The 23,720-nt window shown below is 42.8% G+C and overlaps 1 protein-coding gene across 3 annotated transcripts in view; it reads right to left on the minus strand.

The window, feature by feature from the left end:
• The window catches only part of SUCLG2 (succinate-CoA ligase GDP-forming subunit beta), a 232,409-nt gene extending 218,316 nt beyond the window's left edge, over positions 1-14,093 (minus strand). For all 3 annotated transcript variants that reach the window (XM_077821193.1, XM_077821194.1, XM_077821195.1), the window contains exon 1: positions 13,992-14,093. In XM_077821193.1, the coding sequence (XP_077677319.1) occupies positions 13,992-14,075 (84 nt within the window). In that variant the 5' untranslated portion in view covers positions 14,076-14,093. The remainder of the gene's footprint in view (positions 1-13,991) is intronic.
• Between the last annotated feature and the right edge of the window lie 9,627 nt (positions 14,094-23,720).

Raw genomic sequence — 23,720 nt, forward strand, 5'->3', positions numbered from 1 at the left:
CCCCCCAGACGTTCTGGTTAAACTTGGATTTATGCTGGAAATGGCCCACCTTGATTATCCTACACATTGTAAGGAGAGTGGTCAGTTTGGATGAGCTATTACCAGCAGAAGAGTGAGTTTGTGTGTGTGTGGGGGGGGGGGTTTGAGAAGACCTGGATTTGTGCTGGAAATGGCCCACCTTGATTATCGTGCACATTGTGGGGAGAGTGGTCGCTTTGGATGGGCTGTTACCAGCAGGAGAGTGAGTTTGTGTGTGTATGGGGGTGGGGGGGGTGAGAAAACCTGGATTTGTGCTGGAAATGGCCCACCTTGATTATCATGTACTTTGTAAGGAGAGTGGTCACTTTGGATAAGCTATTACCAGCAGGAGAGTGAGCTTCTGTGTGTGTGGTTTTTGGAAAAAAAGGGGGGGGGGGTGAGAAAACCTGGATCTGTGCTGGAAATGGCCCGACTTGATTATCATACACATTGTAAGGAGAGTGATCACTTTAGATAAGCTATTACCAGCAGGAGAGCGGGGTGGGAGGAGGTATTGTTTCATGGTCTCTGTGTATATAATGTCTTCTGCAGTTTCCACAGTATGCATCCGATGAAGTGAGCTGTAGCTCACGAAAGCTTATGCTCAAATAAATTGGTTAGTCTCTAAGGTGCCACAAGTCCTCCTTTTCTTTTTGCGAATACAGACTAACACGGCTGTTACTCTGAAACCTACTAAAACAGCGGTTCTCAAACTTTTGTACTGGTGACCCTTTTCACATAGAAAGCCTCTGAGTGCCTCCCACCCCCGCTTCTAAATTAAAGACACCTTTTTATATATTTAACACCATTATAAATGCTGGAGGTGAAGCGCGATTCGGGGTGGAGGCTGACAGTTTGTGACTCCCCCCACGTAAGAACCTCATGAACCCCTGAGGGGTCCCGACCCCCAGTTTGAGAACCACTATACTACAACAAACATTTTAACTTCAAGGTTTCAGGACCATTTTTCGTCCCTCTCTGTCCTGCTATATGCCCTAGAACTGATTTTGCCAAGTGCTCCTTCTTGGTCTTTTATAATCAGTCTGATTGCAAACTGATTGTTCCCTAGTCTGACCCTTTCACTCTTAGCAATAATGTAGTTTGGTGTATGTTCAGCAGGGAGGGTCCCCTTTTTTTTCCCCTCCACCAGCTGCACGCGTTTCAAGGATCACAAGATCTTTTCCTTCCCAGAGGCTAGTGAAGATTAGAAGGCGAAAAAAACGCACTCACGATGAAACGTTCTCTGAGATCATGCTGACCTCCCACACTGACAGAGCACAGACGAATGCGTGGAGGCAGACAATGTCAGAGTGCAGGAAAGCACAAAATGACCAGGAGGAGAGGTGGCGGGCTGAAGAGAGTAAGTGGCAGTCTGAAGAGAGGGCTGAAGCTGAAAGGTGGCGGCAGCGTGATGAGAGGAGGCAGGACTCAATGCTGAGGCTGCTGGAGGATCAAACTAATATGCTCCGGCATATGGATGAGCTGCAGAAAAGGCAGCTGGAGCACAGACTGCCGCTCCAGCCCCTGTGTAACCAACCGCCCTCCTCCACCAAGTTCCATAGGCTCCTCACCCAGACGCCCAAGAACGCGGTGCGGCGGCCTCTGGCCACCCAGCCACTCCACCCCCGAGGATTGCCCAAGCAACAGAAGGCAGGCATTCAATAAGTTTTAAAGTTTTAAACTTTTAAAGAGCTGTGTGGCCTTGTCCTTCCCTCCTCTACCACCCCTCCCGGTGCTTCTCTCCTCCACCACCCCTCCCAGGCTACCTGGGCAGTTATCCACCTATTTGTGTGATGAATTAATAAAGAATGCATGAATGTGAAGCAACAATGACTTTATTGTCTCTGGAAGCGGTGATTGAAGTGAGGAGGGGAGGGTGGTTAGCTTACAGGGAAGTAGAGTGAACCAAGGGGCGGGGGGTTTCATCAAGGAGAAACAAACAGAACTTTCACACCATAGCCTGGCGCCCTCCTGTGCTCTTCCAACTGCCCTGGGAACAGGTGGTAGCTTTATCGACGAGAGAAACCCTCCCATCAACATAGCTCCATCTACACCAGGGGTTAGGTCAGAATACCTGCATCACTCAAGGTTGTTGATTTTTCACACCCCCTGAGCAATGTAGTTTTAACGACGTAATTTTGTATGATCAGTTGGCAAGAGCAAAACGGGACAAATGGCCAGTTTGGATAAAAAAGTGGGGTGCAGAGGAACGTTCGGGAGGGGAAGCCAGCAGCAACGGCGGCCCTGGACAGGAGGGTGGGGTGCACCTTAGGCCAGCAACAACACCAAGTGGTTTGGGCCAGCCTCGCACGGTGTCCCGTTTTCACTTTGAGAAATATGGTCACCCTTCCTGTGAGTGCTCATTCGCCAAGGAAACCGACACAAACACTTTCAAAAGAGGCGTCTGGGAGCTTAAATGCATAATTTTACTAGCCACTAAAAACCATAGACTGAACAGAGACACTGGAATTATGGCTTATTGCAACAATCTAACTCCTCCCCCTCAGCCAGCTGCTTCCCCCACCCCTTCCTTTCCTCCCTATGACTGGAGGGGTGTTAACAGGCCACTTCACCTTGAATGGTCCCTTAAAAGGCGTTAACTACTTTTGTTAAATAATCTGTTTATTTAGCTTGTATTTAGCTCTGAGGGCTTGTCTACACTTATAGTGGTGCAGTTGTCCTACTATAGAGCTTAATGAAGATGCTACCCAACAGGAAATGTCTCTCATACTCCACCTCCCCGAGAGATGGTAGCTATGTCAACGGGAGAAGCCCTCCCTTCAACATAGTGCTGTCTACACCAGGGGTTAGGTCGGCATAACTATATTGCTCAGGGGGATGGATTTTCCACACCCCTGAGCGACATAGTTATACCAACATAAGCTCCTAGACCAAGCCTGGAGTAAGTTTTCCGGACCTGAAGAAGAGCTCTGTGTAAGCTTGAAAGCTTGTCTCTTTCTCCAACAGAAGTTAGCCCAGTAAAAGATATTACCTCACCCACCTTGTCTTGCTTAGTGTCACACAACCAGATTAAATCAGAAAACATTTGCGAAATAAACCGTTATGACAGTTTTTAAACAAACTTCAGGATTTACAAAACTTCAACATAATAAATCAGTACTCAGAATGTTTATTGAGCATCCACATGCTTACAACTCAAAGGCGCTCAGAGCACCTTCACATTTCTGGACCCAATTTTCATTGCTTTTAAATAAGCCTATTTTTTGGATAAAATGTATGCGTAATAAAAATTTGGATTCAATTGTATTTTGTCAATGGACTAGCTATCAATAGCACTGTTTTCCATTAGTAATTAATTTTAGCCAAATTATGGCCATTTTGCTTATTTAAACTTCAAAGCTTTAGGAAAGGTAGCTTTCCTGGACCTAAAAATAAGGGCTTTGAAGTATCTATTGAAAATAGACTGCAATATACAACTGTGTAATCAGTTGCAGAAAATACTCTAATATGTTCCCTGCCTTTGCAAAGAAATGATTGTTGGTGATATGCATTACTAACTGAAAGAGTGAAATGAAATATCTTCTCCACATAAATTAGAAATGTTCCTTTTATTTTAAATATCTTAAGGGGAAATTTAATATTTTTGCTCTCATCTTATAAAATGTTTAACTTCATAATTTTTCTACAATGTAAAAATTACATTTTTATGCAAAATATAACATTGAAAAAATGCTTTGCATATTTAATACAGCCAGCAGAAAAAGAAAATCTAAGGCTGTTTTACAACCTACAAAAAGATAAAATATTTATGATGTTCAGACTATGCTTTCCTATGAATTTTCAGTATACTTACTTCATCCTAATTTAAACTTTCTGAATTCTTAAGAAACCCAAGTCATGACCAATGAGCTGGTCAGAAGTGCTTCTGAATTTCTAACTCAAGTAATCATTTTATCAACGAAGCTTTTCAATACTGCTGTACATTAGAGAATATATTTCTTAAAAGTCTGTTAAGGATTTGTGACATTATCTGATTAAAATATGAGATTATATAATTGGAACAAATCTTGTACAAAGGTTGTCAAGTAAGGTGTCTATGGAAAGGTTATGATTTCCTGAATAAGATTACGCTATTGGTATACATGTATCATTTTTGTATTTGAAGTTATGAGCATTGGCTCTATACCTGTATTTCAAATACATTTTCTCCGGGGGTAACACCCATAAAGTATTTAGCCTGCGTATCTTAAAGGGACTATTCAAATTAAGTGGCTCATCAAATTAAGCGGCTTAACTCACAATGGACCATGGAAGACGCCCATCGACGCCTGATGGACTTTCATGTGAACAACATAGAATAGGTAATGCCCTCTGCTGTGACTAAGTGAAATCATGCATGAACATGTGCCTTGACCATGTGACAACACCCACCATCTTGCTACCTGTCATTTTCCACTAGCTGTCCTGAGGGCTTTGTTTGAAACAATGTATTTCCCTCCATATGGCAGAAGCTATAAAAGGCCCTGGAAACATCTCCATTTTGCCTCTTTTCTGCTCAAGCCTCTGGACTATGAACTTATACTACTGGGAGCATTCTAACCAAGGGACTGAGGATCTTCCAACGATTTGGAAGCAAACAGAGACTTGACTTACGCCAGTAGTTTATCCCAACGCTGCTACAAGCCTGAATCAAGAACTTTTCATTTATTGTATGTATTTGATTCCTTTAACCAATTTTAACTCTCACCTTTCTTTCTTTTTTTCTTTTCTTTAAATTTTAGATTCTAAAGGATTGGCAACAGCGTGATTATTGGATCAGATCTGAATTGTATATTGACCTGGGTGGTCCTTTGGGAGCAGAAGAACCTTTTGGTTTGACGACAGTGGTTTTAATAACCACCCATCTTTAAGTCTAGTGCCTGGGTATTGAATCTAGGACTGGAATGTCTAAGGAGACTGCTTTTCTGACTTCTTGTTAACCAGTGTGGTGAAACAGAAGTTTACTTTTGTTGCTGGTCTGGTATATCTTATAGGGAGAATAACCACCAGTTTTGGGGTTTGTCCACCCTTACTCTCAACAATTTGTCCTGAAATTGGTATTCTCAGTTGTGACCCACAAAGGCATGGTGACAGGAGTCATTGACACTTTATGGAAAACTTAGATAAACATTCAATTTAGAAACAGTCTGGCCAATATTTGCCTGTATTCTCTTGTGTTTACTAGGGAATCAAGCATAAAATGGAATCACTGTTTTAAGAAATTTTCTGCTCCTATTCTGTATTACTTGAAGTCTCATACTAATAATCTTTATGGTATCCAGTCACATCACCACAGTGGATTATGATTTTGAGCAGCCAGCAGCACATTTTTAAACAATAAAGATGCAAATATGCATAGTAATAGAAAGAGATATGAGAATTAGAGGAAAACATAAGATATAAACAGAATTGTCCAATGTGTACCTTGACATGAAAGACAGTTTACTTTACTAATCCCAGGTGGGTTTACATAGCTCCCTTTTGTGAAGTATCAGAGTAGACAGTTTCCACAGACTAGAGTGAAATGAGCTCAAGTCACCATGGTACACCCATGAAGGAATACAACCTTCTGATTTCCTGGGTCAGGCAGTTGGAGAGAAACTGAAAAGTCAAATAATATTCCATTGAGGCAAGCCCTTAAATAAGTGCCAAACAGATACTGGTGTGGCTGGAATAGGGGACCAAATGTTACAAGTATCTTTTTCCACCTATGGCAGGTCACTTTTTACCAGTATTTCTCAATTAGTCATGTTGGGTACTGGAAAACCACATGATGGAAATTTACACTGCTGCCATCATCAAATCCCAAAGCAAGGGTCTGGGACACTATAAGCAGTGTTAAGAACATAAGAAGGGCCATACCGAGTCAAACCAAAGGTCCATCTAGCCCAATAGTATCCTGTCTTCTGACAGTGGCCAATGCCGCATGCTTCAGAGGGAATGAACAGAACAGTTAATCATCAATGATCCATCCTGTCACTCATTCCCACCTTCTGACAAAGAGTGTTATCTCTTCATCATCAGAGACTTTGACCTTAAAGTGAATTTCTACATTTCCAGCATCACTGATCAAACACCCAGAAAAATAAATTTATTTTTAAGTCATCTTTAAGACAAAGCAATCTTGCTTCCTGGAAATGCAGGCACATTCACTGCATATGCTTAGCCATTTGAAATGATTGAGACATTTAGACCTAGGGAAGTTCATTCAATAAAAGCTAATCAGTGAGCTGAGGGAGTAAGGGAAAGCAATCCTTCATCAGAAGTATGCTCTTCCAATAGCTAAACACACTACTTACCTGACAGCTGACAACATTAATGAGGCACTAAGTGACAGGTCACTTGCAAAGCCAATGCCAACCCACACCAACTTCACGTAAGAGACAGTACAGAATGAATAGAGGAGTGAGAACATTGGCTCATCTACCAATAGCTGAATCAGTAACCGGCCAATAGTCTTCAAACCAGTTTCATATTGGACATTTGAAAAACGGGAGTGAGGGGGAGCCACTCACGTTCTGTATTTGAGGAATGGAGTGGGAGTCAGGAACTCCTGAACGCTCAACCCAGCTCTAGCCCCAACTACATCTGTGGCGCCAAGCAAGTCACTTAACCTCTGTCTCAGTTTGCTCATTATTATAGGAATGGTCTATAAAAAGAGACGTCTACATATATATATAAATAAATGATTAAACTTAGATGGCACTCAAGAATATGAATCACCATCCCTGGGGTTTGTGAGACCAATACAATTTCTTGTTGTGCACTGCAAATGGCTTTTCCTGCATAGCTTTGGTTACAGCTATAACATATATCTAAAAATTACAGCAAGTGATATGTTAGTGTGAATTGAATATTTTGTTCATAATTCCAAAGTCACTCTCATGGTACTTTCACCTCTGCCTTGCACTTGTATATTTTTCCTTTACCAGACTCTTTCATGCCAATACAGTGTATCAGGAGCTGTTTTATTTTTTTGTTAAGTAGTAACTGCCTTCCTGGCAGCCATTTAACTATACTTTAGTCTTTGGACCCCTTAGAGGAAGACCTAAAAGAGTAATGAAATGTTCCATTGGTAAAAAAATTTTCAGCAACACAAATTGAGATTTTTTTTCTTTTCTTTTTTTTTTAAGAGTTTTTTTAGAGGTGTGGGGTTTTTTTGAAAAAAAAACAAAACGTTTTTTAGCGTTTACCTCATTTTTCCCCCCCGAGTTTACCTGTTCTTGTAATACCTTCCCATTTTTCATCTTGGCCAGTTTTTATTCCCAAGAGCTTCCTTATTGTTCCTAAAGTATTCTGAATACATAACATATAAATGGGTTTCAGAGTAGCAGCCGTGTTAGTCTGTATTCGCAGAAAGAAAAGGAGTACTTGTGGCACCTTAGAGACTAACATGCTCAAATAAATTTGTTAGTCTCTAAGGTACCACAAGTCCTCCTTTTCTTTTTATATAAATCGGTATTTTTTAAAATTGCTGTTACTGATATTCTCAATTTATTCATTCATTTTCAGACAAATGAAACTCTTCCACGTACAGTTTAATCATAAAAACCTAATTCAGTTTGGGACAAGGACCTAATTTAAGGTCCACTGAATTCTGCAGGTCAGCATTCCATCTACTACACCACCTTTAAGATGAATCTCAGCTTTATTAACTTAAATTGCATGGGCACTATATAAAAAGTCACATTCATTTTGCAGAGCAACAAAGCACACAGGAAAATTGCAACATTTACAATGCAGCTTGTACAACCTCATTTAGCTGATAAGAACTTGTATATAACCTTTGGTCCTTCACTGGTAGACAGCAAGAATCCATACCTTTATATTATGAAAAGAAAAAAACTAAACCTGAACTATTAATTATGCAGGATACAGAGGGTAGAGGCGAATGTTTAAATTACTGTGTTTTCCAATGCCAATCAATAATCAGTACTACTCAAATTAAGTAAAACCTAAAGAGTGTGCTTCATGCAATATACACAAATGAATATATGACTTTCAGAGCAACAATTTTAACACTTCACATTCACAGAACAGTCATAATTTTGAATGCTGACTTACTATCAGGGGCTTTATATTTCTATAAGAATTTGTCACAGAACCATTAAATACACCATATTATCTATGGACCCCAAGATATTAAAAAGGGAACTTTACATAAATTAAAAGAGTTGCTTTAAGACAAAGTCCACTATGCATCCACCCAACACTGAGGACATGTGTAACCACAATATTATGATTTCTTCAGACAGTGACTTATAAGTTGTCAGGTCACCAGACAGACAGACAAAAAGAAACAAAACCTAATTCAATATGTTGAAGATGGAGCACTGTTGCTGTTTAAGAAGTCTATGGGCAAGCAGAGAGAGAGAGAAAATCAACCAAATAGAAAGCTGATAATTCCCCTGTGGATAAAGGTGATATTCACAAGCCTATATTTACTGAACATATTTTGTTCTCTGAATCAGCATATAATGGGATTAACAATGTAAAATAAATCTGTCCTTACAAATAAATGTTTGTGTGTATAAAGATGTTATCGTTACCATCTGTAACTTTTCTGAATTCTCCCTTTACACAATCAACAATATTTGGCTGCTATGTGAGACTATGTCAGCAGCAGCAGGATAAATCAGAAAATAGATAAGAGAAGGCTTCAGGTCATCATGTACATCGTCAGGCCAAGGAAGGATTTCTGCCTACGGTATGTGTTCAGTGCTTTGTCCAATCTCTTTTTTTAAATGGCACAAGCCATTGGAGTACCAACATTTCCTGTGCAACAGTCTAGTAAACTCCACTGTTAGAAAATACTTCAATATTCAATCTAAAGTTTTCCTCTACTTAATTGCATCCCATAACTCCAAGCCTCAAAACTATTGATCTGATTTTTAATTGAATCAATATTAACTATGGATCAGTGCATAATTACCAGTTTCTAAGTTACTGTCATGACCAGTCACACTTATATCACGAAGCCCCACATTTTATTAAAGAACTTAGTGTAAAAAAGATGACAGTACAGATAAACGGGTTCAGCAGATGGCTAGAAGCTTGCTTCTTCAACAGAGCATATTAAAGAAGTGGATTTGCTGGAGTAGTTCCTTAGGGTATATGCTCAAAGCTGCGATGTATATGCTTGAAGCTACAAAAAAGAGATTGGGATGCCTGAGGGAACAATGCACTCAGAGAGTCAACTGAAGGCGTGGTCAGACACTCAGCAGGAGTTTGGTTAAGTAACCACAAAACTGTACTAAACAATGAGCTGGATTTAACAAAATGGCATCCCTAAAAGGCAAAGGAATCAACAATTCACTATGACAGTCAACCCTCTAAAAAAAGGAAAGGAGAAGGGTATAAAGAGAAATGAGTATATAAGGAGACTGTGGTTATTAAGGACCCAGGCTCAAACTCCTAAGCATTCTTCATGACATCTGTTCTGCAGGTCATTTGGTAGACAACAGAATTAAATGAGGTTAAACAAAATTTTCTGCTGACCCACTGTTTTGCAAGGATATGGCAGAATATTACCAAATATGTTACTATATAACATATACCGTAAAAACAAGGTGATAGGAGGAAAGTGACTTTGATACCTACACAATACAAGAACTCTTTCCAAGAGCACCAAGTTGTTCTTACAAATGAATACTAATTCTCCAGAGACTGTGTCTACCCACAGCTATAAACAGTACATTAGAAGCAGATTGGTACCAATAGTTATTCTTATACTAGGCTTTACAAACTGCTAATTAATTCAAACTATACCGATGTGAGGTGACATTTGTTTAGGTGAACTGGTTGGAAATTAAGGTAGGGAGGATGTGTCCCCTTATCCTCAGAGTGGCACAGTCAGAATGAGTACCCAGAAGTCCCTCTCAGCTCCCACTGCAATGGTCTATCCACCTGGCTTTGTCTCTCACTCACACACGCTCTACTAGATACCTAAAAGACAGTCTGAAAAGTGCTCAATAGAAGCAGAATAGAAAGTAAATGAATGGCAAAGTTTTTTTGCCTTTAAATAAAGCTGTGGTCACCAGCACAGAGTCCCACTGTCTTAAAAGCACAAGGGTCCATCTGCATGGAATTACTTGCAAGATCAGGGCCTACCTGAGGTTAGATTTCCCAACTGACATTATCTGACTTGGGAAAAAACATTATTTTTGCAGTAATGACCACTGCTTCCCCATATCATAACAGATTTATCATAATGTCCAATGGAACTGTCATGTATCTGTAAATTAGCACAGGAGGAATGGGCCAAAGGTTTGCTCCACATTTTGTTTTTTTACAAAGAAATCCATGAAAATCTGCAAGCTTTTCATGCACTACATGCCTGCAGGGTTCAAGGCCCTCTGGACATAATACAACTAGAGCTCAAGGGCAAATCTGTCATCTACAAAGAGTCAAACTGAAGTATAGTCTGATTCTCCAAGAAAGGTTTAAATAATTTACATGAAGCTAAAGACCCGTGAGGAAAAGTGTGAGAATTCTGGTTTTGGACTATAATTTATTTTTAATATATCCATTTGTAGTATGGCAGAACATGAATTTTATTTGGATCAATATCACCCTCAGATACTACTATGCTGGTTGGAAAGTTTTCTCCATTTGCAGAAATGATGGAAGATTTTATATGGATTTTCAGTGGCTACCCTTAAAAACTTGCTAATTTTGCTAAGGCAATTGGCAAGTTTTTACAGGTGATTCCTGTCACTAAATCATGATTTGACATTTTCAATGAGACATGAAAGAGGGAGTCCTTCCTGGAGATGTGACAAGATTATACCATTGAAGGGGATTCTCCACGTTCACTGAGCCTGAGAATAAGGATTCATAATGCTCTTCTAGACACATATGCCACATAGTATATACTTTGCACTAGAAGGCTGAAGAATTGCCTTGAGCACTTTGTAATAATCCAGTCTCAGTTATTCGTTGTTTATATTCATTGCTGAAATTTAGTTTACTGTTTCTGAGACTATTTTGAAAACACCCTATACTCCCAGAGGACCCAACTCCCCTTCAAGAAAAGAGGAGACTTCAATCTTGCAGGCCCACTGAATTCTGTCACAGAATGGTCTCTAGCGTGTTTTTCAGAGCTTTATAAATATTGCTCCAAGAAGAGTGGGCATGCATTCTCTTGTACAGGGACACTGTGGACAACTGAAATCCATGTCTTATTTTTCCTGAAGGACTTGATAAGATATAATCTCTGTAAGCAGGAACCATTGCATAATTTATTAAAAATATAAGAGAAAAGAAGTTAGGAATCAGGCTACAAAATTTACTCTAACACCCGTAAAAATGTAACAACCAACAAAAAGTTAAAGTGTAAGAAATGTTTTGTAGTTTCCTTTTATTGGGAAAACTATGCAATACCATTTCTGAAACCTGGAACTATGACAAAAGACCAGACTAAGTACTATATACTGCTCTTTTAAAATTAAGTTTTATAGAGGAATGTGTTTGTTCTTGAAGATTTCAAAGTCAGTACCACCCACATTCATTCAAATGACTTCTCTGTTTCAATACAATAATGACCAGTGCAGTCAGTTTTGGCAACAGGAAAAAATCCATCATTTTTGTATAGCACGCAACACTCATTCGAGACAAAAAGCATTTCTGCAAATAAATCACCAAGATTACAGGGGAGTGAGCTAAATTCCAGTACAAATATACTCACAAAAGGATACTATGACAACAGAGAGCTCTATCTCAGACAGCAAGAGGGGCCTACACAGTCCTTGCTTCTACACACAAAGTGTACAAATTAAGGCCCCAGTCCAGCAAACACTTTAGCAAACACTTAACTTTACTACCTGCGTAGTGTCATCAAAATCAGTGAAACTATTCACAGTAGTTAAAGGTTACACACAAGTGGTTGAAGGACTGGGGCCTATAGACATGTTTTAATGAATTAGAAGCTAAATGTGGGGAATCATGGAAGAAATGGACTAAAAACCTTTATAATCACTGTTCTTTATTTCTATTACAATAATATGCAGAGGCCCTGATCAATATTGAAGCCACATTGCGCAAGACACTGAACATACACATCAGATACCCGGATGGCTTCAGAGGTAACTGTGTTAGTCTGTATCCAGAAAAACAACGTGGAGTCCAGTGGCACCTTAAAGACTAACAGATTTATTTGGGCATAAGCTTTCATGGGTAAAAAAGAAGATGCATCTGAAGAAGTGGATTTTTTACCCATGAAAGCTTATGCCCAAATAAATCTGTTAATCTTTAAGGTGCCACCAAACTCCACATTGTTTTTTATCTGAAGGCACTGTATCTCATTTTGGCCCCATTCTTGCAAACGCTATTCGACCTAGTGCTTACTACTGTGAATAATTCTATTAATTTCTGTGGGACCACTCATAGAACTGAGCCCTAACACCTGCGGTAAGTGTTTACAAGGTTGGGCATAAAGACCTAGATCCTCAAAAGGTATTTAAGCTTCCAACCTCCCTTGAAATTAATGGAAGTTAAGAGTTCAAATACATTTATGGATCTGGGTCTTACTGTTCAAACCGATACACATGAACAGATCTCTGCACCCACCACTAAGCCCTACTGAAGTCTATACAGCTTCAGACAGGTGCAGGCATCTGCCGGTGCAATTTGTATGGATTACACATTGTATTTCTTTTCCATTAAGTGATGTCAGGATCAACAATGTACTTTATCTGAAATAAAACTCACATAATACTGTACTACCAGGAATGACACCTGCAGAGCAGAACAGGACTGGAAACATGCTTTGTTAGCTCTAGAGGGCATTGCTACTGGGAAAATACTTATACTCTGAAGCATGGACCAAAGCAAATATCTGTGCAGCTGCTGACCTGATAAAAAGGAAAAATAAAGCAGTTGGCTGCTAATGATACTGTAAGTGTCTACAATGTGTGTCTAATTTTATCCCCATGACTATTACTATACACCCTGAGCCTGATCCTGCAGTCCCGGTGAACACCAAACTCCCATTAATTTACAGGGAAGTTTTGCCTAATTTAAAGGCTATATGAAAAAGTTCATTAATTGTTTCATAACGCCACTAAGACTCACAAAGTTATGGCATGCAGGTCAATTACTGACCTTCTCAGGTAAACTAGCGTGCCCTGGACATCACAGACCCAGCAGTTCCCTTAGTTATACAAGAGCAACTCCCACAGAAGCCTACAGGATTTGTACTCCTAGAACAAAGAGCACCAAGGGTAAATCTGGTGGTCTTCCATTTCATTTTTATTCCACCATCCCAGGCATGATAACATTACTAAAAATAAGTTTCAGAGTAGCTGTGCTCACTGGAGGTACCTGGTTTTTGTATATTTTTGACAAATCCGGCACATCCCTCATTTGCTGTAAGGGCATAACCCCAAACATCCGATAACCTCAGTGCCATCATTAGGTTACTAGCATGTCTGTGCGCCCCTCATATGAGGCGACTGTCCTTGACTTCAGGACTAGGGCTGCCTCTGACAGCACAGCAGGGGAGACCAGAAAAAGCAGGAGCGCTGCCCGAAATCGGAGGCTTGCGAACTTTGCAGATTTCGGCGGGGTAGCCATGTTAGTCTGTATCAGTAAAAACAACGAGGCGTCCTTGTGGCACCTTCCAGACTAACCCATTTATTTGGGCTTAAGCTTTCGTGGGCTAAAACCCACTTCGTCAGGTGCACGAAGTGGAAAAGGCAGTCGGCAGGTACGAACAGACAGCGCTCCGCAGAGTTGCCGCGGCAGGGTGGTCTGATGGGCACGCATTAAGCACCCACCGTGGCAAGGGGCCAGGAGTGGGGGCGGGGGGGCCCCCACTGACTGACCCCCCCCCCGGAGAGAGGGAGACAGTGCGGAGGGGGGGGCTTCGTTGATCAGCGCCCCCCCCCAAGGAGAGGGACGGGGGGGGTCCCTCATTGAGCTGCCCCCCGTCCCTGAGCAGCCCGGGGCGGGCGGAGGGAGCCGGGCGCACTCACCGGGAAACTGCCCCTCAGCAGGGCGGAGCGGCGGGCCAGCCCCCGCAGCGCGGCCCCGGCCTGAGCTGCCGCGGGAGACGCCATCTTCGCCGGGCCACGTGAGCTGCCCCGAGCCGGGGGAGGAGCCGCCGCCGCCCCGCCCGGCTGGCGGTGATGTGGGGGGAAGTCGGCGTGTCTGGGGGGGGGGAGGGGTTGTGTGGAGGGAAGTCGGGGGTCACTGTGTGGGGGAGGGATTGTGTGGAGGGAAGTCGGGGGTCACTGTGTGGGGGAGGGGTTGTGTAGAGGGAGGGGGCTTTGGGGTGTCTGTGTGGGGGAGGGGTTGTGTGGAGGGAAGTCGGGGGTCACTGTGTGAGGGAGGGGTTGTGTAGAGGGAGGGGGCTTTGGGGTGTCTGTGTGGGGGAGGGGTTGTGTGGAGGGAAGTCGGGGGTCACTGTGTGAGGGAGGGGTTGTGTAGAGGGAGGGGGTTTTGGGGTGTCTGTGTGGGGGAGCGATTGTGTGGAGGGAAGTCAGGGGGGTCACTGTGGGGGAGGGGTTGTGTAGAGGGAGGGGGCTTTGGGGTGTCTGTGTGGGGGAGGGGTTGTGTGGAGGGAAGTTGGGGGTCACTGTATGGGGGAGGGGTTGTGTAGAGTGAGGTGGTTTTGTGGTGTCTGTGTGGGGGAGGGGTTGTGTGGAGGGAAGTCGGGGGTCACTGTGTGGGGGAGGGGTTGTGTAGTGGGAGGGGGCTTTGGGGTGTCTGTGTGGGGGAGGGGTTGTGTGGAGGGAAGTTGGGGGTCACTGTATGGGGGAGGGGTTGTGTAGAGTGAGGTGGTTTTGGGGTGTCTGTGTGGGGGAGGGGTTGTGTAGAGGGAGGGGGCTTTGGGGTGTCTGTGTGGGGGAGGGGTTGTGTGGAGGGAAGTCGGGGCATCACTGTGTGGGGGAGGGGTTGTGTAGAGGGAGGGGGCTTTGGGGTGTCTGTGTGGGGGAGGGATTGTGTGGAGGGAAGTCGGGGGGTCACTGTGGGGGAGGGGTTGTGTAGAGGGAGGGGACTTTGGGGTGTCTGTGTGGGGGAGGGGTTGTGGAGGGAAGTCGGGGGTCACTGTGTGGGGGAGGGGTTGTATAGAGGGAGGGGGGGTTGGGTGTCTGTGTGGGGGAGGGGTTGTGTGGAGGGAAGTTGGGGGTCACTGTGTGGGGGAGGGGTTGTGTAGAGAGAGGGGGCTTTGGGGTGTCTGTGTGGGGGAGGGGTTGTGTAGAGGGAGGGGGCTTTGGGGTGTCTGTGTGGGGGAGGGGTTGTGTGGAGGGAAGTCGGGGCGTCACTGTGTGGGGGAGGGGTTGTGTAGAGGGAGGGGGCTTTGGGGTGTCTGTGTGGGGGAGGGGTTGTGTGGAGGGAAGTCGGGGCGTCACTGTGTGGGGGAGGGGTTGTATAGAGGGAGGGGGCTTTGGGGTGTCTGTGTGGGGGAGGGGTTGTGGAGGGAAGTCGGGGGTCACTGTGGGGGAGGGGTTGTATAGAGAGAGGGGGTTTTGGGGTGTCTGTGTGGGGGAGGGGTTGTGTGGAGGGAAGTCGGGGGTCACTGTGTGGGGGAGGGGTTGTGTAGAGGGAGGTGGTTTTGGGGTGTCTGTGGGGGAGGGGTTGTGTGGAGAGAAGTCGGGGGTCACTGTGTGAGGGAGGGGTTGTGTAGAGGGAGGGGGCTTTGGGGTGTCTGTGTGGGGGAGGGGTTGTGTGGAGGGAAGTCGGGGCGTCACTGTGTGGGGGAGGGGTTGTGTAGAGGGAGGGGGCTTTGGGGTGTCTGTGCGGGTAGGGTTGTGTAGAGGGAGGGGGCTTTGGGGTGTCTGCGTGGGGGGAAGGGTTGTGTAGAGGGAGGGGGCTTTGGTATGTCTGCATGGGGGGAAGGGTTGCGTAGAGGGCAATTGGGGTGTCTGTGTGGGGGAGGGGTTGTGTAGAGGGAGGGGGCTTTGCAGTGTCTGGGGGAGGGGTTGGGCAGAGGGAGGGAGCTTTGGGAGTGTCTATGTGGGGGAGGGGTTGTGTAGAGGAGGAGGCTTTGGGGGTGTCTATGGGGGAGGGGTTGTGTAGAGGGAGGGGGCTTTGGGGTGTCTGTGGGGGGAGGGGTTGGGCAGAGTTAGAGGTTCTGGGGCATCTGTGTGGGGGAGGGGCTTTAGGGTGTCACTGTGGGAGGGGTTGTGGGGTTTTGGGTTGTCATGGGAGGGGTTTTGTATTGGGGTGTCACTGTGAGGGGAGGGGTATTGAGGTGTCACTACAGGATAGTGTCTATGTGTGGGAGAGGGTTGTTTTGTGTGTGTCAGTGTATGTGAGCAAGAGGAGAGTGTTTGGGGTGAGTATAGGTTGGAGGTGTCACTCTGGGTGGGGAAGGGGATGTTTGGGGGTATCGTGCAAGGAAGGGGCATGTGTTTTGGGGTGTGGTGTGTTTTGGGGTATCACTGGGTGGAGCAGAGGACGATGTGTTTGGGGGGTCCCAATAGGAATCCACTCTTCTCACCTTAACCCTGCACTCTCTAGCTTTACAGAAAGAATTCATGATGTGCTCTGCTGCTTCTGTCACTGCTGCTGCATGAGAGATCATCCATTCAGGACAAAGTGCAGCCTAGCCCCTGCCTCATACTTGCTACAAAGTAAAAACTGAGAGCTAAAATTTCAAAAGTGACTACTGACCTGGATTTGTGCTGGAAATGGCCTAACCTGATGCTCACTTTAGATAAGCTATTACCAGCAGGACAGTGGGGTGGGAGGAGGTATTGTTTCATATTCTCTGTGTATATATAAAGTCTGCTGCAGTTTCCACGGTATGCATCTGATGAAGTGAGCTGTAGCTCACGAAAGCTCATGCTCAAATAAATTGGTTAGTCTCTAAGGTGCCACAAGGACTCCTTTTCTTTTTACTGATTTGGGGTACCTCCATTGTTGAGACCCAAACTTGATTGTCTACAAGTCCTGAGCACCTGTGCTCTGAAAATCAGGCCCCTTTATAGTGTCTCAGATGGGCACCTACAAATTAATATACTTGGAATCACTAGTCACTTCTGAAAATCTCGGCTTCTAGACTTTAGGGAGAGGCAGACTATCAGAGCTAAGAGTCAGATCCACCATCTCTATCTGAGAATAATTTTCCCCAGTTGAGGAACCAGCTGAATATTGCAAATCTTTCCACTGTACATGTGACAGGAATGCACGGTATACAGAATGTGTTGGGCCTAGAGCCCTTACTGCGTACAGCAAAAAAACACATTTGTGATCTCAGTAGCTCCTCTCATAACAATTTAATATTTTATGATGCATGTCATTTAAACTGATTCTTTCCTCCGTATAGATCAAAATGATATATAAACATTAGTTACCCTGAGAGGTAGGTAAGTAAATATTATTATCCCCATTTTATGGTACAATCTCTGTAAATTGTGGGATGAAGAAAGGATTTCAAATCCCTTTTTCTCAAGACTAGGATGTGATGAGAGCCAAAGGAGAACCCTGCTGTGAATGCCTAAGGCTTATTGACAAAAAAGGCATATTCTTCAACAAAAAACTTTAAGAAACAGTTAGGGTTGAAAGTGTGTATCAGTGGATTCTTATTAACACCAACAACATTGCACTTCCTTTACAAAAATTCTACAATTGCAGAATAACCCAACTGCTGGCAAGGCTGGAATTCAACAGCTATTACCCATATTTAAGTGAAATACTGTAATATACTTAAATAAAGCTTCTGAAGATGCTGCTTTTGACTGTATTATAATGTGCAGTCCTCAGAATTAACATAGAAACTAGCATGTGCCTATTCTTGCAGAGTATTGTGTACAGTATTCAGTACTATGACAAAAATATAATTTATTTTTGTTTCTTGAGTATGAATCTGTAAACACACCATTATCCAGCTGCCCAAATTATTATGGCTCTCTGCATTATATGTATATATAGCAGATAAATAAACTTTCAGACAATATGTGTGGGTTGCATATACCAATAACATTTGATAGTCTGAAGAACACTTTCACACAGAAATATAAATAGTTAAGAAGTGTCTACACTGCACTTTTTAAATTGCTTAGATTTACCAAACAGAAAAAGGGAATGCAAAAATCCAGTCTCGTTCAAAGGGCTGATTTCTAGATGCCCCTGTGCAGGATATAAGGAAGGTGGAGAAGATGTAGAGATCTTCATTTTTCACACCTAACCCTCATGCACCTACACAGGAGCCAGGGAAGATTAGGCCTAACTCTTTCTAAAGCAGTAGGCTTTACCTCCGTGTAATGCACCCAGAAGTCCTGCTTGGTGCCAACAGAGCATAGTCACTGGTCGGGACCATGTCTGGACTCCTACACTCCCGGTTGCCTCATATTTGCTCTGGGGAGCACATGCTGAAGCTTTCAAACAGTGAGATCCTGTAGTCTTTACTTGGGTGAATAGTCAGTGGAATTACTCATGTGAGTTAGAGTTGTAGGTTTGAGTTCAAATGTATCTGCATCTGTCTTGTGTAGTTTGCAGTGTTGTTGTAGCCATGTTGGTCCCACGATATTAGACAAGGTGGGTGAGATAATTGTGATGGGGTACCTGGAGTGCAGCCTGGACTGAGGTACTGCTGAGCCCTCCCAAACTTACTAGCCTGGGTTGCCTCTCACTGTGATGCTGATGTCAAGCTCCAAGCCTCTGACAGGCACTGCACTTGTATAGCCATCCACAGGCACAGGCAGGGACGCACCCAACTGAGTTACATGAATGCTCTCCTAACCATTCGTGAACCTTCAGTAAAGAGACTCCAGCCAATTCCCCCCAGCTTCTCAGCCTTGCACCCCAGAACTGTACTGTCTTGCTCTGGTCAGAAGCCTGGCCAGTGTAAGTTCATTAGCCAGTTTGTCACTTCCTCAATGTGGAGTGGACACACACTAGCCTTGTTAACTTAGCTGAGATCCCCAAGCACTTCAACCAAAACACACTTTTAGGTAAAATATAAAACAGATTTATTAACTACATAAAGATAGATTTTTAGGCGATTATAGGGAGCAAGTGTAGAGATCAAAGTTGGTTACTTAAGAAAAAAAATAAATTTGAAGTCTAAGTTCTACAAACTAAACAGGATTTGAATCAAGCAGTGTCTCACCCTGGCAGATGGTACAAACAGGTTACAGATCCTCAATAGACAGGGTGGGACTCTTTTCCATCCTGGGACCACCCTCCCCCCATTGAAAGTCTTTGTCCTCCAGATATTCCTCCAGGTGTTGAGTGGAGGGGAGGGAGAGAGGCCAAGTGATGATGTCACTTCCCGTCTTTTATAGTTTCTTCAAGCTGGCTGGAAATATCTATGCTGTGACATGGGAGTCAGTCTCCATTGCATATGTGTTCTCTCTGAGAAGTCTCCATTGCATAGAGTCTCTGGGATTGTGAATTCTTTCTTTGGTGGGTATTGATGAGCCATTAACCACTGTCTGGCTACTCCATCGTTGTACCTGAAAGGCTGGTTGTGGGTGTTCTCGCAACACATTTCAGTAACATATACAGCAGTACATCATAACCTCACATATAATGACAGCACATACAATCCAACAGAATATTAATGTTCAAAAGATCAAGTGATACCTTGTAAAGTGATACCTCACAAGGCATACTTTGTACAAAACATATAATTATATGATAGCGTTGAATATGGGGGTTCCAGGATGCTACTCTGAGGTACAGAGTGTCACAATAATATCTTTTATTGAACTAACTTCTGTAGGGGAAAGAGACAAGTTTTTGAGCATACACAGACACCTGAAGATGAGCTCTGTGTAAGCTCAAAAGCTTGCCTCTTTCACCTACCTTGCCTCACAGTCCAATGTTCACAGTATTTAGGGAAACTGTTCTTGGCTTCTTGTATCTCCGCCAGACAAAACAAAACAACAAAAAACAGACTTTGGTCCAAAGCTTTTGCTTTTGTGCTTGGATTTTCTTTAGTGTGGAGCAATCGATAAATGTTTTTGCAATTAAACAAGGTCTATAGAAACATGTTGCAAGGCATCACTGCACAAATCATTATTCAGACCAAATGGTTGATAGTTTTAATGTTAAAACATTTTTTTTAAAGTTTCCTTGTATCATAACTAGTAAGGAAAAACACAATCTTAGGTGTTCTCACATTTCCTCTTCTTCAACTTGGCAGTACTTGTTAATAGTGAAATAATGTGCTCATTTTCATATCCACATAGATTACCTCCCAAACTATTTGCTAAAGATGAATGTCATGCCAGCCCGTGGATGGTGTATCCTGCAGTTCAGAAAGGTTGTTTATCATGAACTTTTCATTTAAACATAAAACCATTTGACAAATATAAACTCATTATAGCCAGGAGAGCTGAATGGCAGTTTGTTAAAAAAATTATTTTTCTAAATAACATATCTGAGCTCATGCTGATACATATCAGGAATAAAATCAGTATTACCGCAATGAAGCACAAAGCATTTATATTTTTATGGATAACAGTTCTCTATTCTGTAATGAAGCATATTTAAGTCAAATCCTGCTTTCCTTGTTCACATTATTAGTCCCATTGGTTTCAGTGGGACTACTGTTGTGAGTAAAGTGAGCAGGATATGACTGTCATGCTTTCATTTTGATCACTGATAATATGATGGCTGTCACCGATGACTAATTTTAACCCCTTCTTCAAGGTATTTTAGATAATAGCATGCAAAAATATTTCTGTGTACCCGTTACCTTATGATTGTATCTGTGTCCACAACAAAACGTTGAAAGCAATTTATTTCTACAATATTTCCTGCATTGTCATTGTAAGTATATATTAAAAGGAGATAACACTAAGACATGTTCTGGTAGGACTTTATAGTAAGTCCTGTCAAACTACTCACTATATCAATGTGAAAGGGGAGGCAAGAACAGAGAGCTAATGGCACAAAGAGTAGGGAACATCGTTAACATAAGAAGCAGCTGGTAAATAAGGGCAGTTACAGAGGATGAAGGTAGAAAACAGTTTTTATCAGAAGCTGGCACAGTGTTTCAGGGAGAATACACAGTAGCAGCAAGATGCAACATGTACTCCCCCTCACTCTGGCCAAGCTTGGTGGAGACAGGAGCAGGAGAACAAGGCCATAGCCCTAATGGTTATAGTACCAGTGTTGTCACTAGAGTACCTGGATCCTAGTGTGCTAGCAGCTCAAGATATGAGTTGTGGCTGGTTCCTGCACTCTCTCTCACCCCTCTTTCCCTAGCATCCCTGCATGAGTCTAAGCACAAACTGGCCCTAAATAAGAAAGGGTATGGTATATGGTCAGGCAGTGACTGAGTGGATGAAGGGATATATTAGCTTAAACAGTACTAAAGTAAGGGCATAAAATTTTGGACAGAAAAAGGAGCATGAAAACAGAAGGTGAAGGAAGGATCTGGATGAAATAGAGAAGTAGTAGTTGGAAGGAAATGTTCTTTTAATGCAGGATGCTTTGGGTAGGTAGGAGTCTTGCCTGCACTGTCTTGAGTCAATCACAGTATAATTTATACTTCCTGCTGTAAATAGATCACCAGCATGCATTTAGATACCTTTTTTGCTTTCCCTCTTTCAGATTTCACCAACCTCCCCCGCATTTGTTGAAAGAGCTGTATGAAATGGAGCAATTCAACAAAGGAATAGTGCAACAATCTTTGTTCCTCTTGCCATCATCATCCAGTTTGCCACATTGGGGCTACAGGTACTACAGAGAAGTTTACATTGTTAGGCTGCATAATAGCTTTGATTTTGGTAATTATGAACAGAGATGCAATGAGGTGTTTAACAACATGAGAAGTCTTTTAAAGTAAGAAAATACTTGGCTAAGAAGGAGAAAAAGGATTGAAAGGAACCAATCTTTTTTTAGATTTACAGCAAAAGTGGATATACCAGATTGAGTAGTAATAGTTCCTCAGCCTTTTGGTGTCAGACTGTATACATTTATATAAAAAGGAAATGTGCAGTAATTATGAAAGAAATTAATTGGCTGAAAAGAGTGGAAGCGGTCTATCAATTTACAAAAAATGTACTATTATCTTTTGCAAAGGGCCTAGCATATAATAAGGCAGGAAGGAGAGTTCAGGATTTTCAGTAGAGATAAGCTATAGGTATAAAACGCTCTGCTCCAACAATGTTGAACACTCTCAATATTGTGGGTAGAAAGACAATTTTATTGAACTTCTGTCAGAGACAATAGAGGACTCTGATTACAGAAAGGTGTTAAGATCTGAGTTGTGGGATCTAGTGGAGGAAAATGACTTCTCAGATGCTGGACTCTTTGATAAGTTGTGACTACCTTCCCCTCAAAGACTTGTAAGAAGCCATTACAAAAGTATAGACAATCTAAATTCAGGAAAGAAAAATGTATCAGAATAAAGAAAAACTAAGGTAAAAAGTTACTTGGGGAAAGCACACAGAGATTAGAAGAGCAAGAAATAGTACTACATGAAGAGGCAGTTTCTATAGTATATCTACTGAGTCTCAGTTTAGTATTTGGCCAAACATTGTATAAAGGGACATGATAATTTGTCAGATATGCTGAGTGATGGATAGGACAATACATGATATGGTCATATATGTTGTACTTTAATATCTAACAATCTAAATTGAAATAACAATTTTGGAGGAGGAGAGGTCGGGGATGCTGGGCCCAGAGCACGTGTGTCCGAGTTAAGAGGCAGCAGCTGGGCAAAGCCCAATGACCATCTCAGAACCTTTTATGAATAGTGGTTCATGCAGAGGTACACACAATAGATCCGCCCCAAGGGCTTGTCCACAGTAGGGGTTTGCAAAAAACCATTTTTTATTATGGCTCTGATTCCCCAATGGTAGCAATGTTGGGAGAGCTAGTGTCGTCAAGGCTTCTGCAGTTACCAGGATATTCATTGCCACATCGTTTCAATATGCTTTAAGCGGAGTAAGACAGTATGAGGTTAAAAATGCGAGCACCTGAGGGAACCACTATGGGAGCTGCACCAATGTTAGCAAAAGTGGGAAACTCTTGCAAAAAAGCTAGCGTACACACAGCCAAAGTGTAAATAGCATTAAGAGTTGTTCCCCACTGCCCTTGGTCTGAGTTCCCTGGACTTGGATTTCTGCTCACAGGTTTTACATGTTCTGTGTAACTCCATTAGCTTCAGTGGAGCTCATTTGTTCTGGTATCAGAGAGAGGATTATCAGTTCGGCTTCCTCTACAGTGCTTTTTATTCTTGCCAGTCAAGGAGTGAGGGACTGAGTTTAATTCTGAACGTCATTCCCCTAAGTAGTAGCATTTAAAGCCACTAGTAAACCATCAGCCTGGCCCTGAGCAAGCACTAATCTCCTATAAAGGTTTCAGAGTAGCAGCCATGTGAGTCTGTATTCGCAAAAAGAAAAGGAGTACTTGTGGCACCTTAGAAACTAACAAATTTATTTGAGCATAAGCTTTTGTGAGCTACAGATCACTTCATCGGATGCATTCAGTGGAAAATACAGTGGGGAGATTTATATACATAGAAAACATGAAACAATGGGTGTTACCATGCACACTGTAACGAGAGTGATCACTTAAGGTGAGCTATTACCAGCAGGAGAGCGTGGGGGTGGGGGAGGAGAAACCTTTTGTAGTGATAATCAAGGTGGACTATTTCCAGCAGTTGACAAGAACGTCTGAGGAACAGTGAGTGGTGGGGGGAGGAATAAATGAGGGGAAATAGTTTTACTTTGTGTAATGACCCATCCACTCCCAGTCTCTCTGTTCAAGCCTAAGTTAATTGTATCCAGTTTGCA

This window comes from Eretmochelys imbricata, chromosome 7 (assembly GCF_965152235.1).
Source record: "Eretmochelys imbricata isolate rEreImb1 chromosome 7, rEreImb1.hap1, whole genome shotgun sequence".
Taxonomy (NCBI): domain Eukaryota; kingdom Metazoa; phylum Chordata; order Testudines; family Cheloniidae; genus Eretmochelys; species Eretmochelys imbricata.